The sequence below is a fragment of the Stegodyphus dumicola genome, chromosome X2 (genome assembly GCF_044657685.1).
Source record: "Stegodyphus dumicola isolate Sdum_Otavi_A_Nest chromosome X2, ASM4465768v1".
In the NCBI taxonomy this organism is placed as follows: Eukaryota; Metazoa; Arthropoda; class Arachnida; order Araneae; family Eresidae; genus Stegodyphus; species Stegodyphus dumicola.
Window position 1 is genome coordinate 98,676,348 of NC_140781.1, and position 24,234 is coordinate 98,700,581.

A 24,234-nucleotide genomic window follows, 5' to 3' on the forward strand; every position below is an offset into this window, starting at 1 on the left:
AAAGAAAATAACAGAACTTAAATATGATATTCCACACCATATCTATTTTAATTATAAATAAAAAGTAAATTGGATGATGAAATGAAGCCTGAGGCAAGTCGAAATGAATCTATATGGGGTCGCGCAAGTTTCAATCGTGAGCAACTCCACATTCAAAGGGAACCCCTAAATCCTTTACTAATGTTTAAAAGATAGTGAACATTTTATGTTTACTCAGTTAAATAATGTGTCTTGAAATTGAAAGGCTTCCAAACATTCAGGTGAGATTAGCTCTCCACTTCATTAACCAGCCACTATATAAAGTAAAACTAACTGCCATTGAAATTCCATAACAGAATCTGTAGGAAGTACTTATTATACATCCGTGATCACTGGTTTAAGACACAAATACTTTCTTAGCGAAACTGCGGATTCGGTGCCTGTGAATATCGCAAGAAATATTTCATCATAAATAATTATGATTACACCACAGATTTGTAATCTATGGAGTACTAACGGCATCTGCGAGAACCACTCAAAGCTCTCAGATTTGAAAGAGTTGAAATATTTGAAACTAACGCAAAAGAGTTCATTTGCGCTAGCGTTAGAGTATTTCACACCCATGACATAGGTTCTAGTCGCGGCAGAAACTTGCGCGACACACTTTCTAAAAGATGCGAGACTCTCACATCTTCCATTTCAAACCCATAAATATCGCCAAGAGCTAGCCTCAGTTAAAACACCAAAAGCATTGAACAGTAAGCAAGCCATCAGCAACAACAGCTTCGCGAAACGCCGTAGTACTCTTTTATTCTTTCATTAGACTATTCTTTCACATTAGTTTTATTGTTGCTTAAAATTTTCGCAGAAGAAACATTTTTAGTTTCGTTCGAGAATTTTTTTCTTTGAGTTCATAACTCTACTAATTAGCTGAAGCTCCGTTTTTGATGCTCGGCATATCTGTCTCTATGAAATAAAACATTTCTAGATCATGATTTCTATAAAATGAGAGACGAGTGACTCTTTATTTCGCTTGAACGTTTACAGACATTAGTTGCCATAACTTCGATGTATTATTAGTAATTAATTATTAGTATAATTTTCTAAAGAAACTAGAAATATTGTAAGAGTTAAAAACATATGCTTTAAATGTACAAAATTTACAATAAAGGAAAGAAATTCACGTGAAACACATTTTGAATCACACAGAAAATTAAATAATATTTGCTTGATGACAGAACCTTAAAATATCATTGTGGGGCAATAATTTGGTCTAATTTCAATAAAAATTTTAATTAATTTAAAAGATGCTGTGAAAATAATCAAAATATGACGCGCAAATAAAAAATGAGAAAACGCAATATCCGACTAAGTCAGTGCTTCAAAGTAAAACAGCGTAACATCTGCGAAGTAAATAAATGAAAGAAAAAAGTATGCCTAGGCATTATTAAGATGCAGATATTGGTTGAGTATATGAGTATTTTTCATACAGCAATACTCATGTATTTGCTGGAAATATGTTCCAAGACCAATCGCAGTTAGGTAAAACAGAGGATAATACCGACGCTTTATACGAGTATGAAACAGGGCTGAAATTCAGCCGCAAAAATAAAATGAGCTTCGTTGCTTTTAACTTTATTATTGAACTATTTAGTTATTAATTTATTTTATTAATTTAGTCCTCGTTTTTCTTTTTACATTTCATTCATTTTCAATTTATGTATTTTTGTACACCTTTTCTGCCGGCCTTCCATACGGCTTCAGCACTTCTAATTTTAGAAAGTAAGTCTTGACAATTTTGATTGATAATTTAATTAAATTATTTATTTAATATAATTAATAATTTTCAGTATTTAAAAAATCTTTTAGTTGCTAATGGGAACAAAAAATGTCTCTCGTAGCATAAAAAAATCGAGTTAATTGATTAATACTTGAAGGAAAGTGGAAAGCAGTATCATTTGACTCATTTGCGCTTACTGATGTCATGCAAAACGAATCGTCTGAAGTAAGATTTTTGGGTATTAATTCAAGATACAAGCACCAGTTTATCCCCTTAACGCATTCAGCCGAGTCAACTCAGATATACCGAAATGAATGTTTTCCGAGAATCCGAGATAATATATTCCCGATCCCCTCGAATATGAATACAACCGAATATTTTCGTCCAAGTTCCGCTGATATGCCGGAATTATCATGCGAACTTGCATGACGTGATCCGGCTCTCTGAAGTAGTGTCATTCGACGCCTGGCTATAGCATTTCTTGACTGACTGCTGCCGTGGTTGAAGAAGCGCTGAGAATGCTGTAAGGGGTGTGACCATTGCCACGTGGGTGTTGAAGTTTCAATTCATTGCTCTGGAGGAGTCTTGATTTGCTGTCTTGTGTCTCATGAGTTGAATATTTTCGACTGAGCCGATTTCCTTTTATACAAGAAAATTAGCCGTTAACGTGCATCATCTATTTGGTTTGCGCATGCCCCTTTTTTTGCTGTCGCCGAGATAAAGGATAGTTTTCAGTAGGCTACATTGAATCACAGCCAGCAGGTTTGATTTCGCGACTTCAGTTTGTTTATGTTATCATATAATATTTTTCATTTTATCGTTTTATAACCCTATAGTGATCAAAATTCATTAGAATTTATCACACAATGGTTAATATCGATTAAACAAAATTGTTATTGCCATGATTTTTTATTGCCCGAGTGGATTGCAATTGGGGTCATTAACTAGAACAGAAATGTGTTTTTGGATATGAAACCCTTCTAAAAAATCTAATTCACCAATGGAGGATGTTTTTTTTTTTTTTTTTTTTTTTTTTTTTGAATAATTTTGGCTGCAGAAAAGTGGAAAGTGTGATTTTCATTCCAACAATGCTGAGCAACAGCGGATTTCTGTGTTTCCTTTTTCCTAACATATGTCTCATGTTCTTTAACGCGAAATTTTAAGGCTCTTTTTATTTTACCAATGTAAGTTAAACCACATTGGCAAGGAATCCTGTAAATACCACAGGAATTCATATCCGGAATGGAGTCCTTAAGCATGGAACTAGGAATTTTATTGATAGGAGAGAAAACAACCCGCAGAGTGTTGCCATTGCTCGCTTTTAAATCGTTGAGTTTGTTAATCAAAAATTCGATAAATTTTACAAAATATGAAATCCATAATGAAACAAATTCAAAATATGGACTTCCAGATGCCCATATTTGAGTGGAAAATACAGGGCTCTAATATTTGGCGGTAAAAACTTGAAAAGGGAACCGACATTTATAGTGAATCAACGCAAAATGCCAAACTGAAATTAATAGTCCTTCTGGGCAAATTGCCTCTTTGGAGTAAAAAAATGGTTGATAATCCACCACTTTAATGTATCAATAAAAATTCATAAAGTGGTGGTTGAAAAAGTGAACAATGAGAATGAAAGTGAATAAAGGGCTAATGTGAACAACTAAAACTGTATAAAAATTATAGTGACCTTCTTGGACAAGCATAGCTTGGATTTAAATTTGAAAGGCAAAAAATATACCTTCATGGATATTTAATATCGATACGATTTTGTTAAAAAAGAAAACGGCGATAATACCTTCTTCAGTCATGCCAGGTTGGATGGGAACATCCATAGCTCCCTTCTCGAGCATTCTTTTCAGTCGCTCGTTCTCTTGACGTAGTTCCCTAATCAGTTTTTCTGTAGGATCTTCATTGACTATGGCTACTGTCTTGATCTGTTTTGCCCGATCAGCTGAGAGAGGCAAACAATACTAAATTAATTATTTGCACATCAGAAAAAGAGCGGAATATTCAACGAATTATGAAATACAAACGAATTAACTAAAGCATTTTGTAAAATTTTATGTCAGTACAGGTACAGTAAAATTTTAAAAGTATTTTATGTATTTATGATTTGAGCATTTAAAAATGAAAAGGAATGTTTGAGGGAAAAGATTTTAAAATTTGCAAAGATATTTCTTTTTGAAATCTCAATCATTACTCTTTAATAAATTAATTAGAAAAAGAAACTTATTTCTTCTTTTAAAAAGCTAATGATGAAGAAAACTAAATTTCAATTAAATTTTAATTAAATATTAATATAAAATTTATTTTAGAATTTTAACTGATTAAAATTTAATATTTCCAATGGCTACAAGTTAGTCATTGGAAAAAGCATAAGCGAAGCAAAGAGATGACATGCCTTATTTTACGTAACTATAAGGCATGTCACCTCTTTACTTTCATTGTTGTTCAAGCTGCATCGACTCTTTGATGAAGACTGTGCGACGCAATCCTTATGTAGTTTCCATTTTGTCATAATTTAATTGCGGCATAGCTATGCATACACAATAGACGCACAGTAACCATCCTAATGCCACTTCTAAACTTATCATCCTCCTATCACTTCGCTTGTTTCTATCCCAAGATTTATGCCCCCGTGGTGTTTTTGTTCGTTTTCGGTTTTCTAGGTACTCTGGTCTTTCCAGTTCCTTTGGGACATTTTTCGTTCCTGAAACATTTTGGATTTACCGCCCATTTGTATAAAAAAACTGAATAATCAACTCCCTTCTGGCAGTCCATATTTATATTTTGTACAAAAATATGTAATGAAGTAAAACCGTAATGATTAGGTTTGGTTATTTCTATATTTATTAAATTAATGGTATTCATATTTAATTAATTTAATAAATATAGAAATAACTAAATCTAAAAAAGTATTGCACATTCATATTTAATTTTTATGAAGAACGCGAATTACAACTAATTCAGTAGCAAAATAAGCTTAATGAGAAGGAACTTCTAGCATTTTCTCTATTCTGCTCGATTTTTATTAACTTTTCTCATGTCTCCGCGTTCAGTTATTTTCAGTCGTTTTCTTTTTTTTTTTTTTTTTTTTTTTTTTTTTTTTTTTTATAGTTATTAAATTATTACTGCACAGAAGCCGCGTTCCGTTAAATAAGACAAGAAGAATTCTATGAGAAAACGTTTTGTACAATATTCCTTAAACTAGGATAAAGCGCTTCTGCATTTTCAGTTCTTCGTTTGCTCTTAATAAATTCTTCTTCTAAGTTTGCATATGCTTCTGAAATAGCTCAGGAAAACGAATCCAAAAGCCAGTCAGTCGGATACATCCTTTTTAAATATCTCTATATTGTCCATCGAAGTCAAATTCCAGAGCTTTCAAACGTCAGCAGTATTAAAGTTACATCTTCGTTATTTTTTTCTGCATTTGAAAAGTAGGAAAGGAGTTAAATTCTCCTCGCTCTGAGCTTCTTACGCATGAATTGAAAAGCACTTTAGCGCTGAGTTTAAAAGCTTGGAAAAACAGCTGAAGCAGATTCCCTTTAGCAGCCAACGAACTTCTGTATTAAGAAGCAAATGACTGACACTTTCATCATTTACAATTACACAGCAACTTGTCATTTAAAGAATTATCTCTGATTTTATTTACGATCGAATCTACTTACAACTAGTCAGACGGAACTAAATGCGGTCGTAAGTCGACAATCTCCCGTATTTCAATGTATTTCACTATGTTTCATTATGCTATTAGCGCATTTTAGACGCTAATAAACATATATTTAGTATGTTCTGATAAACGTAGTATATATTTCATCCTTAATACATATGTATTAAGGATTTTTATAAAAACACCAGCTTTCGAATTACTTGCTTTGAGAACTCAGGGGAAAAAGAAAAACAAACATTATACGCGAATGAACATTTTAAATATTTTAAGAGCAACATACGCAGTAAATTATAACCGACGGCTGAATGCAATTGTTGTTGTAACAAAGTCATTCAAATGTATACTTTAATATCAATCATTGAGAATATTGTAAAGATACATGCAAGACAATTTTTTCCTTCAAAAAACAGAACGCATAAATTTCACAAGACTTATAAATTTTAACATTACAAATAATTTCTAAACAACCCCACAGTAACCAAACGGCTTGAAAACCGCTATCATGTTTTAATAACAGTTTGTCTCTAGCTATAATATCGTGTATCAGTGGCAACTGAGATTTTGCTAAAGAAGTCGAAATCAAAATGCATCAAAGGCAACCTTCTTTACAAAATCAAAAGCTCTTGTTGCAAACAAAACAGCATTTTATTCTCCACAGAATACAATTATAAAAAATTTCAGATAACACGTAAATAGAAAACGATATACAGTACCGACGATGTGAATGAACTAGTTCAATTTCTAGGAAGAATATGCACGAATGACAACATATAAGTGAAGAAAACTGTTCAAAGAATCACAATTTCTTTTCATAAAAATATTACTGTTTTCTTAAATTAAAAAGTGATCTTACCGTAACGCAACGTAGACAATGTTTCTTCATAGTTGATATCCGCAGGACTTATTGAAGCGATCTAGAAGAAACGTTTCTTGTAACATTTTGTATTAAAATAATAACATTTTAAGAAATTTAAAATACGTAGGTAACAATGTAAACACAGTAAATTAACGTAAATTCCAAACTGGATAATTAAATAAGATAATTCGTTAATTCGAACTGCTTTTCTTATAACTACGGATAATTTTAATTACATTCCCTCCTTCCCTGGTATGTGTAAGTGAATTATCAATTGTTTATTTGGAGATTAATTTTTAAACTATTTTATTATGCAAACAAGAGAATATCGCCCGAAAAAAAATTCCTTTCAAAATTTTATTATTCTTGGATAATGCACCTGCTATCCTTCGCATATCCTGCTATATTTAGCAGATTTAAGTCTCGATGTGAATATTGTGTGTTTTCTTGCCCCCAACCACAACACCGTCTATAAAGCCTATCCACGGATTTTTGTCAGTCTTCTAGACAGTTTGTCACCCGATACCGCGGATTAGTCTCGTCTAGTTCAGCAACAGCCTAGTAATATCCAATATCACCTAACTTCATCAATTTCATGAAGCTAGCTGCTCGATTCTGCAATGAAGTCTCTAGTACCCCATTCACTTTTACCTGTTGTTAAATTTAATAGCTCATTTCACTCTGCTACATACAGGATCCCGTTACTTTCGCTCAGGTACCTGACAGCACGAGCATGTTCGCTTAAGCCTCATTTTCGTCACTCATCCCTCTTGGATAGATACTAGGTGCTTTGTTAAGATGCTGTTTTGTGCTGTCTGCCTCATTATCTACATCCTCATTCTATAACACTTCAATCTGAGACCCCGTCAACTTTTCCTATAAATACATTGCCCCAAACAGAGGCGTAGTTTGCCCAAAAGTATTGTTGAGTCTGTTATGAGCTCAACTGGTTTCTAGGATTTATCTGTTCTCTAAACGAGATTTTAGATCTTCTTTAAGTAGTTAATTTGTTCTCAAGAAAATTATCCCAAGTATTCTATACAAACAATAAAATATGAGTCTACGTGGCAAGTATTAAACCTTGAAGTGAAAACAGAAATTATTAAAAAACGTGTAACGCAGCTTCCTCATAAATAGAAACTGTATATGAAATTAAAGAAAAGAAACAATAAATAAATCCATCTACTTATCTCGGAAACTAAATCTACATCCTTGAATCATAAGATATTTTCTAAAAGATGATAATGCCAGAGCATAAATATTTAGAATAAGCCTTATAGCTAGAATAGCTTTATATATAGCTATGAATAGCTTATATTTAGCCCTATAGCTATGAATGAAGAAATGCCTAAGCAAGAAGCCCAAGATAACTGGACATATTTTAGAGGCTAAAGCAAAACAACTTGCACAGTTAAACGGATATATACCAATTTCAAATGTATGAAGGATGGTTGACACGTTTCAAGCCTCAATATAATATTATATACGAAACTCTACGCAGAGAAAATGCGCATGTCGCAATGTTTGCACTGATTTAAAAAAAACTATCTGGTGTAATTTCTAGCTATTATCAAAGGATGAGTTTAACCAATATGAAAAGGCTTGTATTACAAGTTTCTCCCTAGTAAGATTGTGAGTTTCAAAAGTGAAACAAGTAAAAACGATAAAGATAGCAAAGAAAAAATAAGTGGAACGGCAGCTGCCAACATGGCTGGAAATGAAAAACTTAAATTGGTAAATATCGATAATGCGTAGAATCCACAATGTTTTAAACGCATCGTAAATTAACATCACCTGTTGTATATGAATCAAACACTCAGGCATGACTGATGAAATCTGCATCAGCTGGTTTAAATACTGAATAAACACTTTACTACCTAAGTAGGAAAATTCTATGAGTATTGCATGACCCCAAGTCACATTCGAATTGGACAATTCATATCTACTATCTAAAACCACCCCTTAAGTAAAGCCAATGGGTTAAGCCTTCTAGTATCTCTCCCAGAGTGATCTAGCATTAAGTGCAAGGCAACGACTCAGATATGAGGCATCCATTTCCTCGTGAAGGTTGCACAGTTTGCAGTTCAGATTGAGTTCGATGCACATGTTTTAAATGGAAATGTGGAAAGCAAAACAACATAGTGAAATACCTCGTTAACCTGTTACCACTATTCTGTAACCACTATTCGTAAAGCAGAACCACATGGTGAAATAGTGTTAACGTATTACCACTATTCTGTGAAAGATTTTCATGTGGTAATCTGACACATACCACAGACTAAAATCTGGAAGTCTATGAACAAATAAACACAAAAAGAAACTGTTAAAGTAACGCGAAATGTGCGCCGAGGATAAAGAACCCGATACTGGAAAATCAATCAGTGATTTTAAAGCGTTTTCACCCTAAAAGATATGTCAACTAATTGTTTTTATATATTCAGACTATAAGGTATTTTATTCCTCCTTTCCGCGTGCCTTCCTGGTGTAATTGGCAGCATACTCGACACGTATTAGATAGGTCCAGGGTTCGAGTGATGGTGAAAGCACTGCATATTTTTCACCTCTCCTGCTTTAAAAAAAAAAAAAAAAAAAAAAAAAAAAAGTGGCACCCGAATTAAAAGGTGGTGGATGATAGTTCGTCATCATCATGATTTGGTAGCCAATCCTTACGAGTTTAAATTACAAGTGTTCATTGCAAGATAGTACGTTATTTGGCTCGGAATATAAATGTTCAATTCTATATTACTGTATTGATAAGCATCCACGTTATCTTTTCTTATCTCATTTTTATTGTTATAACATTTCTCAGTATTACATTCTTTATTTTTATACAAATAGGCTCGATTAGGAAGATCTCTGAGTCTGTAATTAAGTGAAATAGCCGACCAGTTCATCGCTGTTATTCCGGCCTCTTAAAACTAATCAAATATATACATTTAAAGATACTGTAGAGTTATCTTGTGGAAAACTAAAAACAACTGAATAATCTCTCCAGAGGAATTCTCCAATAAAACTTAGCAGCCTTCAACCTTTATCGACAACTTTCATCATTCCACACTATCAAAGATATCCTTCCACACTGCGTTTTCGAGAGTATTTCTTTTTTTTTTGAGGAACTCATAATAGTAATAAATCCAAACATTTGGGCCAAACAGATAAAACTTTTGTTGCAGCAGAAAATTAACTTACATGTTCTAACCCCTAGGTAATGTGATATACTGTTCAGCCTGGTATATTTATATTTTTTATTTAATTTCTTAACTAATTGATTTTTTTCCATCAACGCATATTTACTATTTGCAACTAACTAGATCCTTTTCTTTCTCTGAAGTGAAATTTAACTGCTCTTACCAAATCTAAAATTAAATCAAATAAAAACTTATTTATATCAACATGACTTCATCGAAAAGTTTTTTCGGATATTTTTCTTTCAGTACAAAAATTACTCCTCCCTTTACAGAGGTTCTTTCTCATGTAACTTTTGGTTTGCTTCATGACAAACATGCCTCATAGCATTGTAAAATAATGACAAAAAAAGAATTATACAAAGGTGGTGGTGTATTTAATTATGGCAAAGCACACTAGGGCTATCTGCCTAAGGGGGGATGCCTTCGTGGAGGACTTTCTAAGGGAAACTGGCTCGTATACACGTTACACATGGGGAAAACCACGAAAACACCCATGCAGCCAGCCCGTTCGCGGGATGAATTATACAAAGGAATCGCCTTCTTATTTTTAATGATCGACCTTCCCAGTCATCGTACTTTCCGATTGCTCTAATTAATTAAGGATAACATATAAAAAAAGCTATAAAGATAAATTTTTAAGCTAAACAATCAAGAGAAATAAGCCTAAAGACTTAATATATTTCACCTATTTCAAAACAAAAACGCAGAAATGCATTCCATTCATTTCTAGCGTCACAAACCCAACGTCGAATGTTCATATTTCATGTCATATGAATTCGAGAAAAACTTTAGAAACTGCTAAAAACTCTACGTTTTTCAGTAATTTTTCCATTAGAATACCCATAAAACTGCGAATTCGACAAATTACATCATTATGAAACCTTACTTGAAATTTTCCGAAAAAGTAAGTTCTATTTTCCGAAAAATATCAAATGACTACATTTTGAAATGTACATACGTTTTGAACTACAGCAAAATTATTTAAAATTATTTAAATTGAAAGGCAGTATAACTCACCATGATTGTCCTACTGTTGCCACCCAAAGCATTCATTAGAAGACGAGTGAGAACAGAATCTCGGAAAGGAACTGAAATATTTATAATACATAAATAAGTATTATACAATAGTTATGCAAGAACATTACCTTAAATACAAAAGGCTATTGGCTATTTAAAATATGACCAAGACAAGTGAAATGCCTGAAAATGTTAAATAATTATACATTTGCAAAGTATTTATTATTATTCGAATAATCTTCAACGCGTTGTTTTCTAGCATTCTAGAAACGATTTTATCCCCTCTTCATAGGTGTTGGTTGGATGCATATCCTCTCTCAAATAGGTGTGCTAATAATGGGAAATACTAGAGACTAAATTTGGGCTAAGTCTTCTCTGAAAAAATAGAAAGCTTTCAAAATTTTTTTTATTTTTTATATTAAAGTAAGTTAATAATTATTTAAACATATTAGAATTATTTGCAATAAAGACAAATCTGAAACATTAATATATTTAACTGTTAATATGTTCAAATTACAAAGTGTAACCAAAAATTGTCTTGCAGGTACCAAACATTAGATTTCAGATGGAAAATAAATATAAATTTGAATTTTTTTCCTTCACGCTACCATTATTTGTATGTATGTTTTGATAAATATTTAGTAAGCGAAAATTAAAATTTGGCTAAAATATTTTTTATTTTGTGGATAAAAATTTTTCATTTCACTAAAAACAAATTCAAGCCCGTCTACAGATCATGCATTCGGCCGCACGCAATTTGCGTTCGTTTGAGACCATTCACATGAACAATTAAACTTGGAGATCATTTTTTTAAAAGGAAGAATCTTCCTTGGATTTTACCTGAAGTAAAATCTATTTATTCTGGAAATGGTAATATAATACTATTTTCAGCTACAATGTGTCTTAATGTAATATCAAATCCATCAGTTCGTACTTGATATTAAATCTCCCTTTTCAACTTGCTTGCATTAGGAGATATTTCCAACTGTAAAATGTCTCATAAAATAAAGTAAGGAATAGAAAATTCTGTATCAGGTTATGAAATCTACTTTAATACTTAACTTCGGGTAATCAACAAAGCCTAAGTAGCCTTTTGCTAAGAAACTGTATACGTAGAATGTTGTATATGTAGAATATTCGTGAAAAGGGGTTACAGGCATAACTTTCTTAATTATTGATATTAGCAATATACTTACCATTAAGAAGTTTCTCAAATTAAAATAGAGAATTTTATGGGGAGTTTCAACACTGGGTATAAAACAGTTTTTTAAACATAAAACTTAACTTACGGTTCCTATACAAAATGCCCAGTGCCCAGTTATAAAAATATTCATTATGAAATTAAGAAGTAATGAACATTTTTTACTGCATCGGAACCATATTAAAAAGATTATTTTTTTAAACCGTTCTACTCCCAGTGATGAAGCTATTTCATAATATTCCGTACTTTTCTTAGAAAACTCTATAACTGGAAGCGCGTGCCTGGTATAAAAGGTTAGGGAAATTAAAACCTGTAGATATCTTTCCTAAGTACCTTCTTTAACTTATAAGTTAAGTAATCTGTTAATGTACATAGTCTATAACTTCCATTTGCTTTGAAATCAGTAAACGTATTGCTGACACCTCGATTACTTCACTACAATTGCAGTTTTATGTACCAAATTCTATTAAAGTGTCGGCACACAATTTTTAAATCCCTGAAGCAGTGTTCAGAATAATTCATGTCCAAATTTTACGATTACTATTCCTCGCTAATGATTCATATTCCCCAGAAAAAAATATGTTTTTCTTTTCCTCTCAACAAAAAAGGGATTGAAGAAAGTCAGTTAGCTGCTGTCGACTATCATTCACATTTCTTTCTGCTGCTAGCCATTTACAGCCTTGCGCGAAAGTTTGTGACTGTACCTTACTGTAGTCTAAATTTGCAGAGTTATTAGATATTTTGGAATAGAAAACACTAAAAATGTGCAGTGCCCTCGCCGGGTCTCAGACTCCGGTATTTCTGATGCTAGCTGGACGTACTTCCCAATTACACCACAAAGGCACGATGTAAGGAGGAAAAAAGTAATCTACTCTTAAATAGTGACTGGGGAGGGACAGACACAGTTGCCAGATATTGGTGGTGACAAATTATCGTCCATCATTCTTTTAGTTCGGGCGTCACTTGTAGAGTCATTAAGATATTTTGGAAACAGGAAACGTGAAAAATGTGTACTGCCCTAGCCGGAACTTGAACTCTGGCCTTCCGATGCTAGCCGAACGTGTTTCCCTATTATACCACGAAGGCATGTGGTAAGGAAGAAGAAAATACCTCACAAACTTTTAATTAATTCTGGGCAGAGTTTCTCAGGTTATATTCAGGCTTACAAGTGTTGCGTAGTGTTTTGTGTCCTCTGTGGTGTTCGTCATCAAAACTGGTGCGGAGCTGTACAGTTAGTGCAATGAGGTTATACTGTATAACCGAAGATGAAATTCATGTGTCCCGCCCACTTGTACTCGTACCTGCCTGTGCAAATATGAATGTCGAACGAGAAGAGACGAAAGCAAATTAACATGACAATTGAAATAAAATTTTATACCTGAAGAGACTGGAAAAAGAGACAATAATTAATAAAATTGTCATGGATATAGGTATTGAACGAAATTACACATTAAAAACGCATTAAAAATAATCTAAATTTAAATACGTCTATTTGTATTTTTCGGGAAAAATGATCGTTTAGCAGCGGTGAAAGGGAAGTATAGGGTAAAAAAGATTGAGAACTACTGCTGTAGTTATTAATAAATCATAGAATTAAACAGTATGATGCATGATTCATCACAGACGATTACTAAACTAATTAACTTTAACATTATTTTAAAGATAATATTTGCTTGACCAGCAGAAATCATTTAGCGATTAAAAATGTGATTATCGGATTATGCGGAAAGCTGAGTGATCGGGAGTCGAGTTTGTGAGACTCTTCCGTAATTAAGTAGTCAAACCCCCTTCTTGTTATAAACTTACTTCCAATAAAATATAATGAGTTAACAAAAAAAAATGTGAATGGAATTATTTATTTTATTTTTAGGAAGCCGATACCTGCCGTTGCGGATTTAGTGATTGAATCAAAAGAAACAATATATATATATATATAGCGTCTGCCAACAAACAACGCATTGTAAACACAAATGTGTAATGTGTCTAGTTGTGCATTTATATATTCATTTATTACGTGCTCTGCCCTTTGACGTTACAGGGAGAGCGAGGGATGCCTCGTAGAAGACTCTTCAAGGGACCACGTTACACATGTGGAGAGTCGCAAAAACGCTCATGCAGCCAGCCCGTTCGCCGGTACTCGAACTCCGGACAGAACTACCAGTGTTCAATGGCTTTTAGCGCTCAGTCGCTGGTTCTCTCTCGCTGTGCATTTGTAGACCACTTTCTGTTTCCTGAAATGAAATCTCACCTCAAACGGTACCATTTCATAAATTCAGAGCTATATAATGACAAGACAAAACAGTGCTCGAAAAGCTGACTTCTAGGAACAATCCAGAAGCTTTTGTGAACAAAAAATATAGGCATAAAATATTGTATGTAGAATTTTAAACCGTAATTAAGCTGTTTTTTTCATACGTCATCGACTTTTGTGAATTATATCTAAAATTCTGTACACTCACTATTATGTATGTAATCACTATGCAATGAATCGCATTAAAAAAAGCATTTCCCACAGTCTTGTTAAGATTTCTAAAACTGTAATTTTTGTCAATCCTCTTCTTTAAAGAAAAAAAAAGAGAGAGAACGTAAAATATACCTCTCGTATTCTTTCCCATCGCTCTTTCCGCCAAAGCGTGTATACAGTTCCCAAGGCAGGACAGAGACTGATTAATAGCTGCTCCTTCTTTTAATCTATCACCTGTAGCTCCAGTGTTTGCTGCTCTCTCGCTAAGAAAAAAATTATAAAGTACATTCAGAATTTAAATATTCAATTTACAATCAAAGAACTAAATGCAGTGAATCGGGTGTACTTCAAATGAACTGGAAATATCCAGAAATCTTTCCTAAATCTTAAAAGAATTGGGTTCCTTCGTAAAATGATATACAGTTTTAGTCTGAAGAGACGCTATCTTCAGTTTTACCTGAATTTTATTGACTCAAAAGATAAAAATTTACAGGTTTCTCAAAAATAATTCAGGGAAAAGACTATGAATTTAAAAAAGATTGTAGCTGTAATCCCAACAATTTTATTTATTTAACTATTTAATAGAAATTTTTCTAATTTTTAAAAATTATTTACAACACTCAACAAGCACAGAAAATCTTTTATAATTTCCTAAATAGTTTGAGTACTTAAATTAGTATTTAAACTCAATTGACAGCTGAATGTTTAAAAACCTTGTAAGGTATTTTATGTTAATTAACGATAACTTCTAATTTACTGACTAACGATAACTAACTTACGATATCTTCTCCTTTCCGCAGTCTTAATCAGAATGAAAATTAGTTGTTTTTGTGCATTTAAGCTGAGGTTTTTGAATATTTACATTAATTTCTAGCAGCCGTGTCTTACTATCACTTACTCTCGCCAGTTCTGCCTAAGTTGTCCGGCTGTAGCGTCTTGCTAGCTAACGCTTTAAAATATCCGCCGGTAAATATCTGAGACAGCTTAATTAGCCTATTTTATGGGTAGTCTCCGACTACGTTATTTACATTTGAAATTTAAGTGTCTGTTATGTTAATTTCGGTTAATCCGCAGGTCGCAGGAGTTCGTTTTCAGTAGAAGCTGTGTCTTTCTTTTCATTTAAGACTTAAATAAAAAAAGGTTATTTTAACTGCCTTCCGACATTCTGATTTCTTCAGACTCAGCGATAATGCTTTATCAGTCTAGTAGATCTGCAGGACTGTCACAAGCTTCTAGACACATGAGAACTATATAACATGATGATTTTAAGCAAAATAAGATTGGGATTCCTTCTAATCAGACGTTATTTAAGTTTTTAAATATCAATTACTATTACAAATTAAACACGTAAACTTAATTTATTACTCTTTGATCACAAAGTAGGTTCACATTGAATTAATTCTGTTTATTTAACTGAGATTATTTTCTTAATCCTTCTTAACCTAATTAATTATAGTGCTTAAAATTAAGAAAAGGCTTCACAGAGTGTACATACACCTCCTTCAATTTACTTAGTAGCTCCTAGGACCCACAAGCTTACACCGTTGAACTAAGATGACCGATCTTACGCAGAGGATTTTTTTTTCCTTTGATGACTAAGGTACTTTTAATAACGGCAATATACAGAAAGACTATTCTAAAAGCTTACCTTCCAGCAAGATCCACAAGATGAACGATGGAGCTTTTTGCAGTTTCCTGTCCATTACCCTTTTTACCCTTCTGAACAAGATGAATCCCAACAATTGTATGAGCACGACTACAGAAAAATGTTTTATTAATTTGTAGAGCAGTACTATTATACTAAAATAATACAAGTTAAAACTTTTCGGACGGTTAAATCAAAAACAGAAAAATGCTTTAACTACGTATTATTTTTGTTAACTTGCACCGAGTGTGCAAAGTTAAAACATTATCTCCTACAATGATCATTATCTGAAAATTTAAAAATACTAATGAATTAAACTCAACGTCAAGTTATTAAAGATTCATGTAAACTCTTTATAGTTAATGTCTGAAAGTTCTATTTTAAGTTCCTTTTTTCTTCCCAATGACGGCCACTTGCCTACAACGGCATTGGACACTCCTCCTATGAAGGGACAGAAAGTTTTACATCCAATGCCTTCTCCAGGACTCGAACCCGGGCCCTTCGGTATCGCAGTCAGACTCCCCTAAGCACTACACCGTCTGGGTGGCCCTATTTTAAGTACTACCGCTTATTATTAATATAAAAACATATATTTCGAGATGTTTAATGTTCTTTAAAATAGGTGTATTACATAATCCTCTAATTTATGCTAGAATAAACATAAATTATTATCCTCAAATATTGCCTGAAACGATTCAAATTTACACTTCATACAATACTACAACAAAATTGTCCGGTATGTGAAAGAGCAATTTAAAGCGTTTCCGTTACTTTTACCTATTAAGAACGATGCATATGGTGGCATTATTTTTTATGAGAAGTGGCATAGTTAAGAGGAGTATTTAAGAATCTAACATTTAGAATAAAATATAATATAACTGTATTGTTACGAAATATACAGGCGCGGTAAGATGGCTTCCCGCAAAGCAGTTTTAGGGTTGCCATAAAATGGCAAGGTTATGCAGTGTTGCCACATTTAGCTAGAAATCGCCCATTTGGCGACAAAATTGGCGATATACCATGGACGGATGGAGAACCTTCTGGAACGAATTTTTACCGTTTAGCCCAGAATGTTCTCGAACACAAGCCGAAAGCTATATAAACCCTGCTGTTCCGCAGTCAGTAGTGTGTGTGTCTCGTCTAGCGAGCTGATAGTCATTGAGCGAGTGTCTCGAAGTCTAGCGCCGAGTTGGTCGTCGAGTGCATTTAGAGAATCTTTTAGTGCATTGTCGAGTTTTGTCTTAGACTGTGCTGAGTCGAGAGCTATATTCTTGTGTATCGACGAGTGCATCGAGTGGAGAGTCTCGAGAGTACGTGGAGTTCCGAGAACGACCAAGCAGAGTTGGGAGTTGTTTCGGGTGCTTTGCAGTGAAGCTGTTTCCACCGTTATTGCCTGACAGTGTGAAGGTTGTGTCGCTGAACCTGTCAGCGTGTTTATAACAGTTCGACTGTAAAAATGATTTTGGAGCTATCTGATTAATATTGGTAAATAAAGTATGTTTCGATACTTCATCAAGTGTCGTTGTTATTCACTCCAAATCTACGAGCCCCGTACGAACGTGAAATAACGTAACAACTGGTGTTAGGAAAAGAAAAACGCAACAATATATACTTAAAAAGGTATTTTTTCCAATCCTTATTTATTTCTGTCACTATGTTTAAAAAGGCATTAGTAAAAAAGCTAAAAAAGCTATCAAAAATACAAAATACCTGTCCCACTAGCTATCAACTGAATGAAAATACCAAGTAAGGGAAAAAACAAAGCTGTCACTAAGAATGATAAAATGAAGCTTCCCTCTTCATTTAGTAGTGTCCACATTAGATCGCAATATATCCAGAAGTTTCATAAAAACTATTACCAAAAAAAAAAAAAAAAGGAGAGGGAGAAAGAGAGAGAGAGAGAAAGATAGAAAAAGAAAATATCGTTTCTATTGAGACTACCATGCAAAAAACTTACTTAAATGAATTATTAAACAGAATGCATATATTCTTAAAATAAAATGTTTACAAAACTTGAATCAAAAACACTAAGATTTAACGCATTTCATATGAAAACTGAATAAGCTCTCACCTGCTTGTTGCATTCATGTTTGTAGAAGCGATACTCCTGTTGGTAGTACCTTCGTTTAATTTTCTCTCGATCTCTTTATAACTTGTCACCATTGAAAGTTTCAAACCCTCCGCTAAAACGAGAGAGATCTGAGAGTGTTTGAAAATACATACAAACATTTTCGGAAATAAGTATAAGCTAAGATAGAATGCAAATTAATTAGAGAAATCTGCGAATAAAGATTTTGTTCAATATTTTAGCTCATTTAAATTTGAAATATTGTTTTAAACAGTAGTTGTCTCCATTCTGTAAATTTATTTACCCGTATAGTATATATTAATAATTACTTTCAATAACAGTGAATATTTGTATCAGATTTGGCCAAACTTCACGTCAATAGGAACCATATAATAAAATTTAGGAGTATTTGGAAGCCGCAATTAGATTTTCCAAAAGCCGCGTAGATTTCTATGTAACTTTAAAAGTAGAAAAAGGTTTTATTATTATTATTATTATTATTATTATTATTATTATTATTATTTAAAAAACAGTTGAAGCAAATTCACAAAGATTTGTTTCATTTAATTCATTTGTAATAGTTTGTCATTTATATCTTAACGTATAAAATAATTCTGCGTTTAGAAACGTTCTAGGCTATATAAAAGGTTTCAAATTTTTTGCGACGTATTGAGTATTCTTTTTCGGATAGAAAATTAAGAATTGTCTTCTCATTTTCAAATTTGCATTTATGTACTTATTTAATTTTTATTTTCTGACTGTAACTTTTAGACATATTTTAATACGATTAAACTGTTAAAACGAAAGTAGTTATTATGGTTTTTACATCATCGTAAAAAGCTTTTCATTTGAGAGAAGAATAACGCAGTTTTATGAAAAAAAGTATTACGCCGAACCTATCCCTTCTAAATGTTGAACTTTATGCTCGCCTAATGTAAGAATCAGCCCATCACAGCGAAACAAATGTGAACTGACATTCAGTCTACGATTTCGATGATTTAGCTATACATTCAACTTCTCTAAATATTTATGCATGATTTGAGGCCCAATGAGTAGCTGAGACAAATATAAAAACGTGTTACAGGGGATTAAAGATGCAAATAGCTCATTAGATACTGTAATGTTAATATTACCATGTATTCTTATTGGAATGCAAGCTTCTTTTAACCCTTTCGCGTGACTGTCACGTATACGTGGCAGCAAGAAACGCACTCATTTCCCGTCTGACACACTGGCGTACCAGAGCGTTTTCTCGTTCACCCCCGACCATCATACATTTGTGCCAGTGTCCTGGAATGTATCAAAAACTATAACTTTTGGCACAAGATGGCATTGTACGTCCGCATAGTTTCAGATACATGTAGATTTCTACTCAAAATGAGAATAGCATGACTCAGATACACGTGGTTTTTGATTATATAAACGAAAGGGGAAAGGAATGTTACAGAATGTCATGCTTTATGACGGCTCTTTAAGCTATCATATATGTAATATTTTTATTCTTTACTTTACATGAAAACATATAAAATAATTCCTCACTTTGAGAAATAATTTTCGGAAGCGATATTCAAATTATTCCAAAGTTTCAATTGATAAAATAAATTAACAAACTTTTAAATTAGTAAAAAAATACAAGAAAGTCTCTTTCCAAAATTAAAATCTTTCACGTGAACTGGAAGATGGACACTCAGTGAGCTCAGTCTGACAAAATGTCCATATGAGAATCACTGGAAATACCGCTTTCTAACTCTTTGGGAAATTAATCACGACTCTCATTCATATCACTAATTGGGTCATTTATCATTCGTCTGATAAAAAAACGCTTGCTCGACATAATAAACTGAAGTCATTTAGGGTACATAGTAAACTGAAGGCGTTCCGAAATGAAAGTAATGCAAAACGTAACAGAACCTCACGTAGTAACCCTAAAAGACTACATAGTAGCAAAAAAAGAATACAAAAAAGGATTCGAAGGTATATAGAAACGTGAATGTTTATATCACGAGAAAAATCTATGGCACGCCAGCGTGCCGGGCGGGAAATGAGTGCATTTCTTACTTCTTCATGGATTTAGTCTTAATAGCAAAAAAAACCTCCGGCCCTGGGCAAACACTCGTGAAATAGACAGCCGGCCTCAGCTATAAGCACGCGTTTGCGCTTTCTGTCGCGGAATGGTTAAAGAAATAATACTGTGATAGTTACCTCTAGGTTACTTATGACTAGTTTTTATTTGTTATGGTCTTACTGTAACCGCGTCCTTCGTAACCCATGTTATTCGCATAATTTTCCCCTCTCTATTTTTGGACGATAAAATTAGTGGAAAATAGGGGGAACGCGAGGAAATATGGCATAGGATGGTCTTGAATCATTTAATTACCTCATTTGTTAGAGTAAAACTGTATCATAAGTTTTATCTTTTCAATGAAAGTCAGTATACATGTATTACGATTAATGCACAGTTTAAAATTTCTTAAAATTATTATGCACTTAATGTAATTAAAACATTAAATTACTGATAGTTAAAAAGTAATATTTCCATTTCAAATTATATTTCAAAACAGAAACTAGTGATTGTTACATCACGAGGCGCATAGATCTCGCAAAGCACTGTTTGGCCATGCCTGATTTTTGCGTAGGAGCAGGTAAAGCCCATATACTACGTACTTTTCACATATCAATAATGCAGTTTAACTTTATGATTAATTGATAGAGTAGAGTAGGTTTTCTGGGTAACTCTTTCATCTAAATAAATGACTTTTTGAGAGGAAGAAACTTCAAAGTTTATGGTACGTTTTCAAAAACCCATCGCACTTGGGCAGGAGTCCCACAGGACTGTGTGTTAAGTCCTCTTCTCTTCCTCCTCTACCTTAATACCATCGACTCTCACATCAGCAAGGAGGCAAGAGTTGCGTGTTATGCGGATGATATTGCAGTATGGCATACTCACTCTGACATTTATGAGTCACAAAGGATTCTCAATCCTTGTATGCAAGGCATTGAAGATTAGTCAAAAGAGATCAAGCTCACTTTAAATCCTGACAAAACTAATTATTGTATTTTCTCAACCAGCAGGAAAAGCAGATAGCCCTTTCAACCTACTATAAATCTATGTGGTTCTGTAATAAAACGAACCACACATACCAAGTACCTTGGCGTAACTCTTAATGATGAGCTGAGATTTACACACCTTGAACAAATCTCTAACAAATATTCTTAAGAGATTATGTGGTGCATCTTGGGGATCACGACCAACAACTCTTCTTAATAGTTATATTTCGCTTGTTAGGCCGATTCTAGAATATGCTGCCCCCATTTGGGCCCAAGTCTCATCTTCTGCAAATGGTAAGATCGACACTGTCCAGTACAGAGCATCTAAGATCATTATTGCCGTCTCATCTACAAATAACAACAAAGCAGAAACTGAAGGCGGCCTAACCCTCGTAGAAAAAGAAAATTGGCCATCACCAAGTTCACAAACAAAATTAGAAGCCTTGTAGAGACATTAGGTAATTTTGGAAGCAGGCAAGATGAAAAATTAGCAACCGCCTTCGCCGGGAATCGAACCACGGACCTCTCAATTACGCGCTGAGTGTGCTGACCACTACACCACGAAGGCTCGCTAAGAAGGCGGGAGAAATACTTTATATACTCCCCGTTTTAAAGAGCGACTGGGGTTATTAGAGGACCCAATCGCAAAATACTGGGTGTGGAGAATCATCATCCAACACCCTTTTAGTTCGGGCGCCACTGTAGAGACATTAGGTATTTTTGGAAGCAGGCAAGATAAAAAATATGCAACGCCTTCGCCGGGAATCGAACCGCGGATCTCTCAATTACGCGCTGAGTTTGCAGATCACTATACCACGAAGGCATGCTAAAAAGGCGGGAGAAATACCTTATAGCCTTACAGATCTTCATATCTGCAGCAAAACTTTCAAGGCGCGAAAAGGAAAAAATAGATTAAAACGGTCCTCCATCCTACAATTCGACAATGAAATCAGGAGAGAAATCAACTTACAGCAAGAAGATATTGATATTGTCAAAGAACCTCTTCTCTCTATCAGTCCCTCCCGTAAGCAATTGTAAATTTAAACCTCTTGCAGCCTTGTAACAAAAAAGAGCCAGCAGCAATAATCAAGGAGAAAAAGGCATCCACACCATCAATGAATTTTCAAATTCGGCCCAAAATCTAGCTATTCCATATACAGATAGTTTCTCCGACTCAGACCACGACAGGGGTGGCGTTGGCATCTATTTCATTCTTGCTAATGGTGAATCAGAATCCCATAAAATACCTGTTGGCAAAATTGTCTCAAATTATACCTGAGAGCTCGTGGCCATCAAAAAGGCTTTAGATATCTACCTTAAGGCAATCCAGGCCTCCAATGGCCAATGGCCTCTTCTTCTAAATCTGCGCTTTAAGCCATCCTAAGGGGCAACTCTCAACTTACCCAAGAATTTATCATGCTCATGAACAAAACTACTGCAGCCCAAAGACCTGCATACTGCAGTGGATACCAACGCATGTTGATGTTTACGGAAATGAGCAGGCTGATGGCCTTGCCAAAGACGTCCGAAATAGTTCTCAACTTTCCCAATAGCTTAACCCTTACCGATGCTGACGCGATAGCCAGGCGAAAATTTACCTCCCAGTCAAGCAAGAAGAATTCCATTCCTGCCCTAAATTGTATACGTGTCATTTCCAATACCATAGCCAGACTGACGACAAAACACTTCAAATGAATGAAGATATCCTCTGATGGCCATCAAAATTATAATAGCTGTCCTTACTGATATCCAACTTTCTCCAGACCATCTCTTCGACTGTCCTGCTATTTTGACCAAGCTCTTCAGTATAGATATAGCTCCCTCACGCCAATTCCTCTATTCTTCGAAGATTATTGATGTTGCTGCGGCTAATCTGGATACTTTAGGTCCTATTTGACTCCTCTGCACTGACTCCTCAGACAAGATAACGACAACAAAGTTATAATACTAATAGTTCGATACAAAGATGTCGCAAAGAGTATATAAGGAGAGCTTTTGTTTTTCAACAGCTCTTCGAAAAAAAGTTGTTCTTTCGTACAACGGAAATGTTGTGTTGGTCTGTAATGTTACGCTAGGCCTTTGCTCTGTATTTTATGTCATGAAGAAGAGTAAATTATTAGTACTCACCGTAGAATCCTTTTTTAGGATGCTCTCGAACTTTTAGACCTCTTTTCCGATCTCCGCCAGGATTTAGCAAATCTCGAACAATTTCATTGTATATCTCTAGCATACTGAATCGGACCTACAGGCAAAAGTTTTTATTTTTTTTCTTCTAAATCACAAAATCTTGAGAACTGTATTATAGATATTATTAGAATTTTAAGAGAATACTTTGAAATCAATCGTATCCTCTCTTTTTTATTATTTTAAACAAATAATATTAATATATTATTTGTTTAAAGTAAAAAAAAGAGATACTGACCACAAACAATTACTTTGGAAATCTTTAAATACGAATGCAGTATCTAGATATGACATACTTTATTTCAACAAATAAACAAATAACTTATAATACGTCATATTTGATTTCAACAACAAAGGAAGAAAATCCATTGTTTCCTCCCTCGCGTTAAAAGAGCATCATTAGTGTATTAGTTTAACAATATTTACCACCCGTTTTACTGCTAATAGTATTTAGCATACATTTTTGATAAAAGATGAAAAATAAATTTGAAAAAGCTAGGAAGTTGCCAGCAGTTATTACAACTGACGAAAAGTTATTAACATTTACGATATCACACTTCTACTGAAGTTTGCTCATTTCCATAAAAATGTCCGCTAAATACAAGTATAATTATTATTACGCGTATATTTTAATCAAAGAAATTTTCAAAATTACTTAATCTTTTCTCTTGTTTAATGTTCTTGCATAGATTGCTTGAAAAGCTTAGAAATTCTATTTTCGTCAGTATTCACATTTCAAAAGTCATAACAATAAGCTGAAAATAATATATTTTATCCAATTAATTACTCACAGTTCGTATTACAAAATACTAAATCAAAAAGGTTGGTCACTTCTTGCTAAATCTATACCGCCGAGGTAATTTATGAGTAAAAAAACGTGCCAAAATGTTACCAGTTTCTCGCCCTTCGCAATATTATTTTTCCCTCTTTCAGGGAACAGTTGAATGAGATCTAGAAAATCCCATGGTATTAAAAAGAAGGCAGCTTGTAAAAAGACATAACACCTTGCATTTCATTTCGGCATGAGATCATATATGGCAAAGATCTCAGCTCAAACTGCATGCGAGCCGAATAACCAGTCTAAAATCTGGTAACGGGCCGATTTTTTCAAAGCAAAATGAAAAATGTTTT

General features: G+C 33.8%; 1 protein-coding gene across 1 annotated transcript in view; it reads right to left on the bottom strand.

Annotated features, from left to right (window-relative positions):
* The window catches only part of LOC118186186 (kinesin-like protein KIF28), an 80,603-nt gene that overhangs the window by 35,768 nt on the left and 20,601 nt on the right, over window positions 1–24,234 (bottom strand). The window contains exons 4-10 of the mRNA XM_035356250.2: window positions 23,047–23,161; window positions 17,875–17,986; window positions 15,807–15,914; window positions 14,291–14,421; window positions 10,494–10,564; window positions 6,286–6,346; window positions 3,558–3,713 (exon numbers count right to left, since the gene is read on the bottom strand). Of these exons, the coding sequence (XP_035212141.1) occupies window positions 3,558–3,713; window positions 6,286–6,346; window positions 10,494–10,564; window positions 14,291–14,421; window positions 15,807–15,914; window positions 17,875–17,986; window positions 23,047–23,161 (754 nt within the window). The remainder of the gene's footprint in view (window positions 1–3,557; window positions 3,714–6,285; window positions 6,347–10,493; window positions 10,565–14,290; window positions 14,422–15,806; window positions 15,915–17,874; window positions 17,987–23,046; window positions 23,162–24,234) is intronic.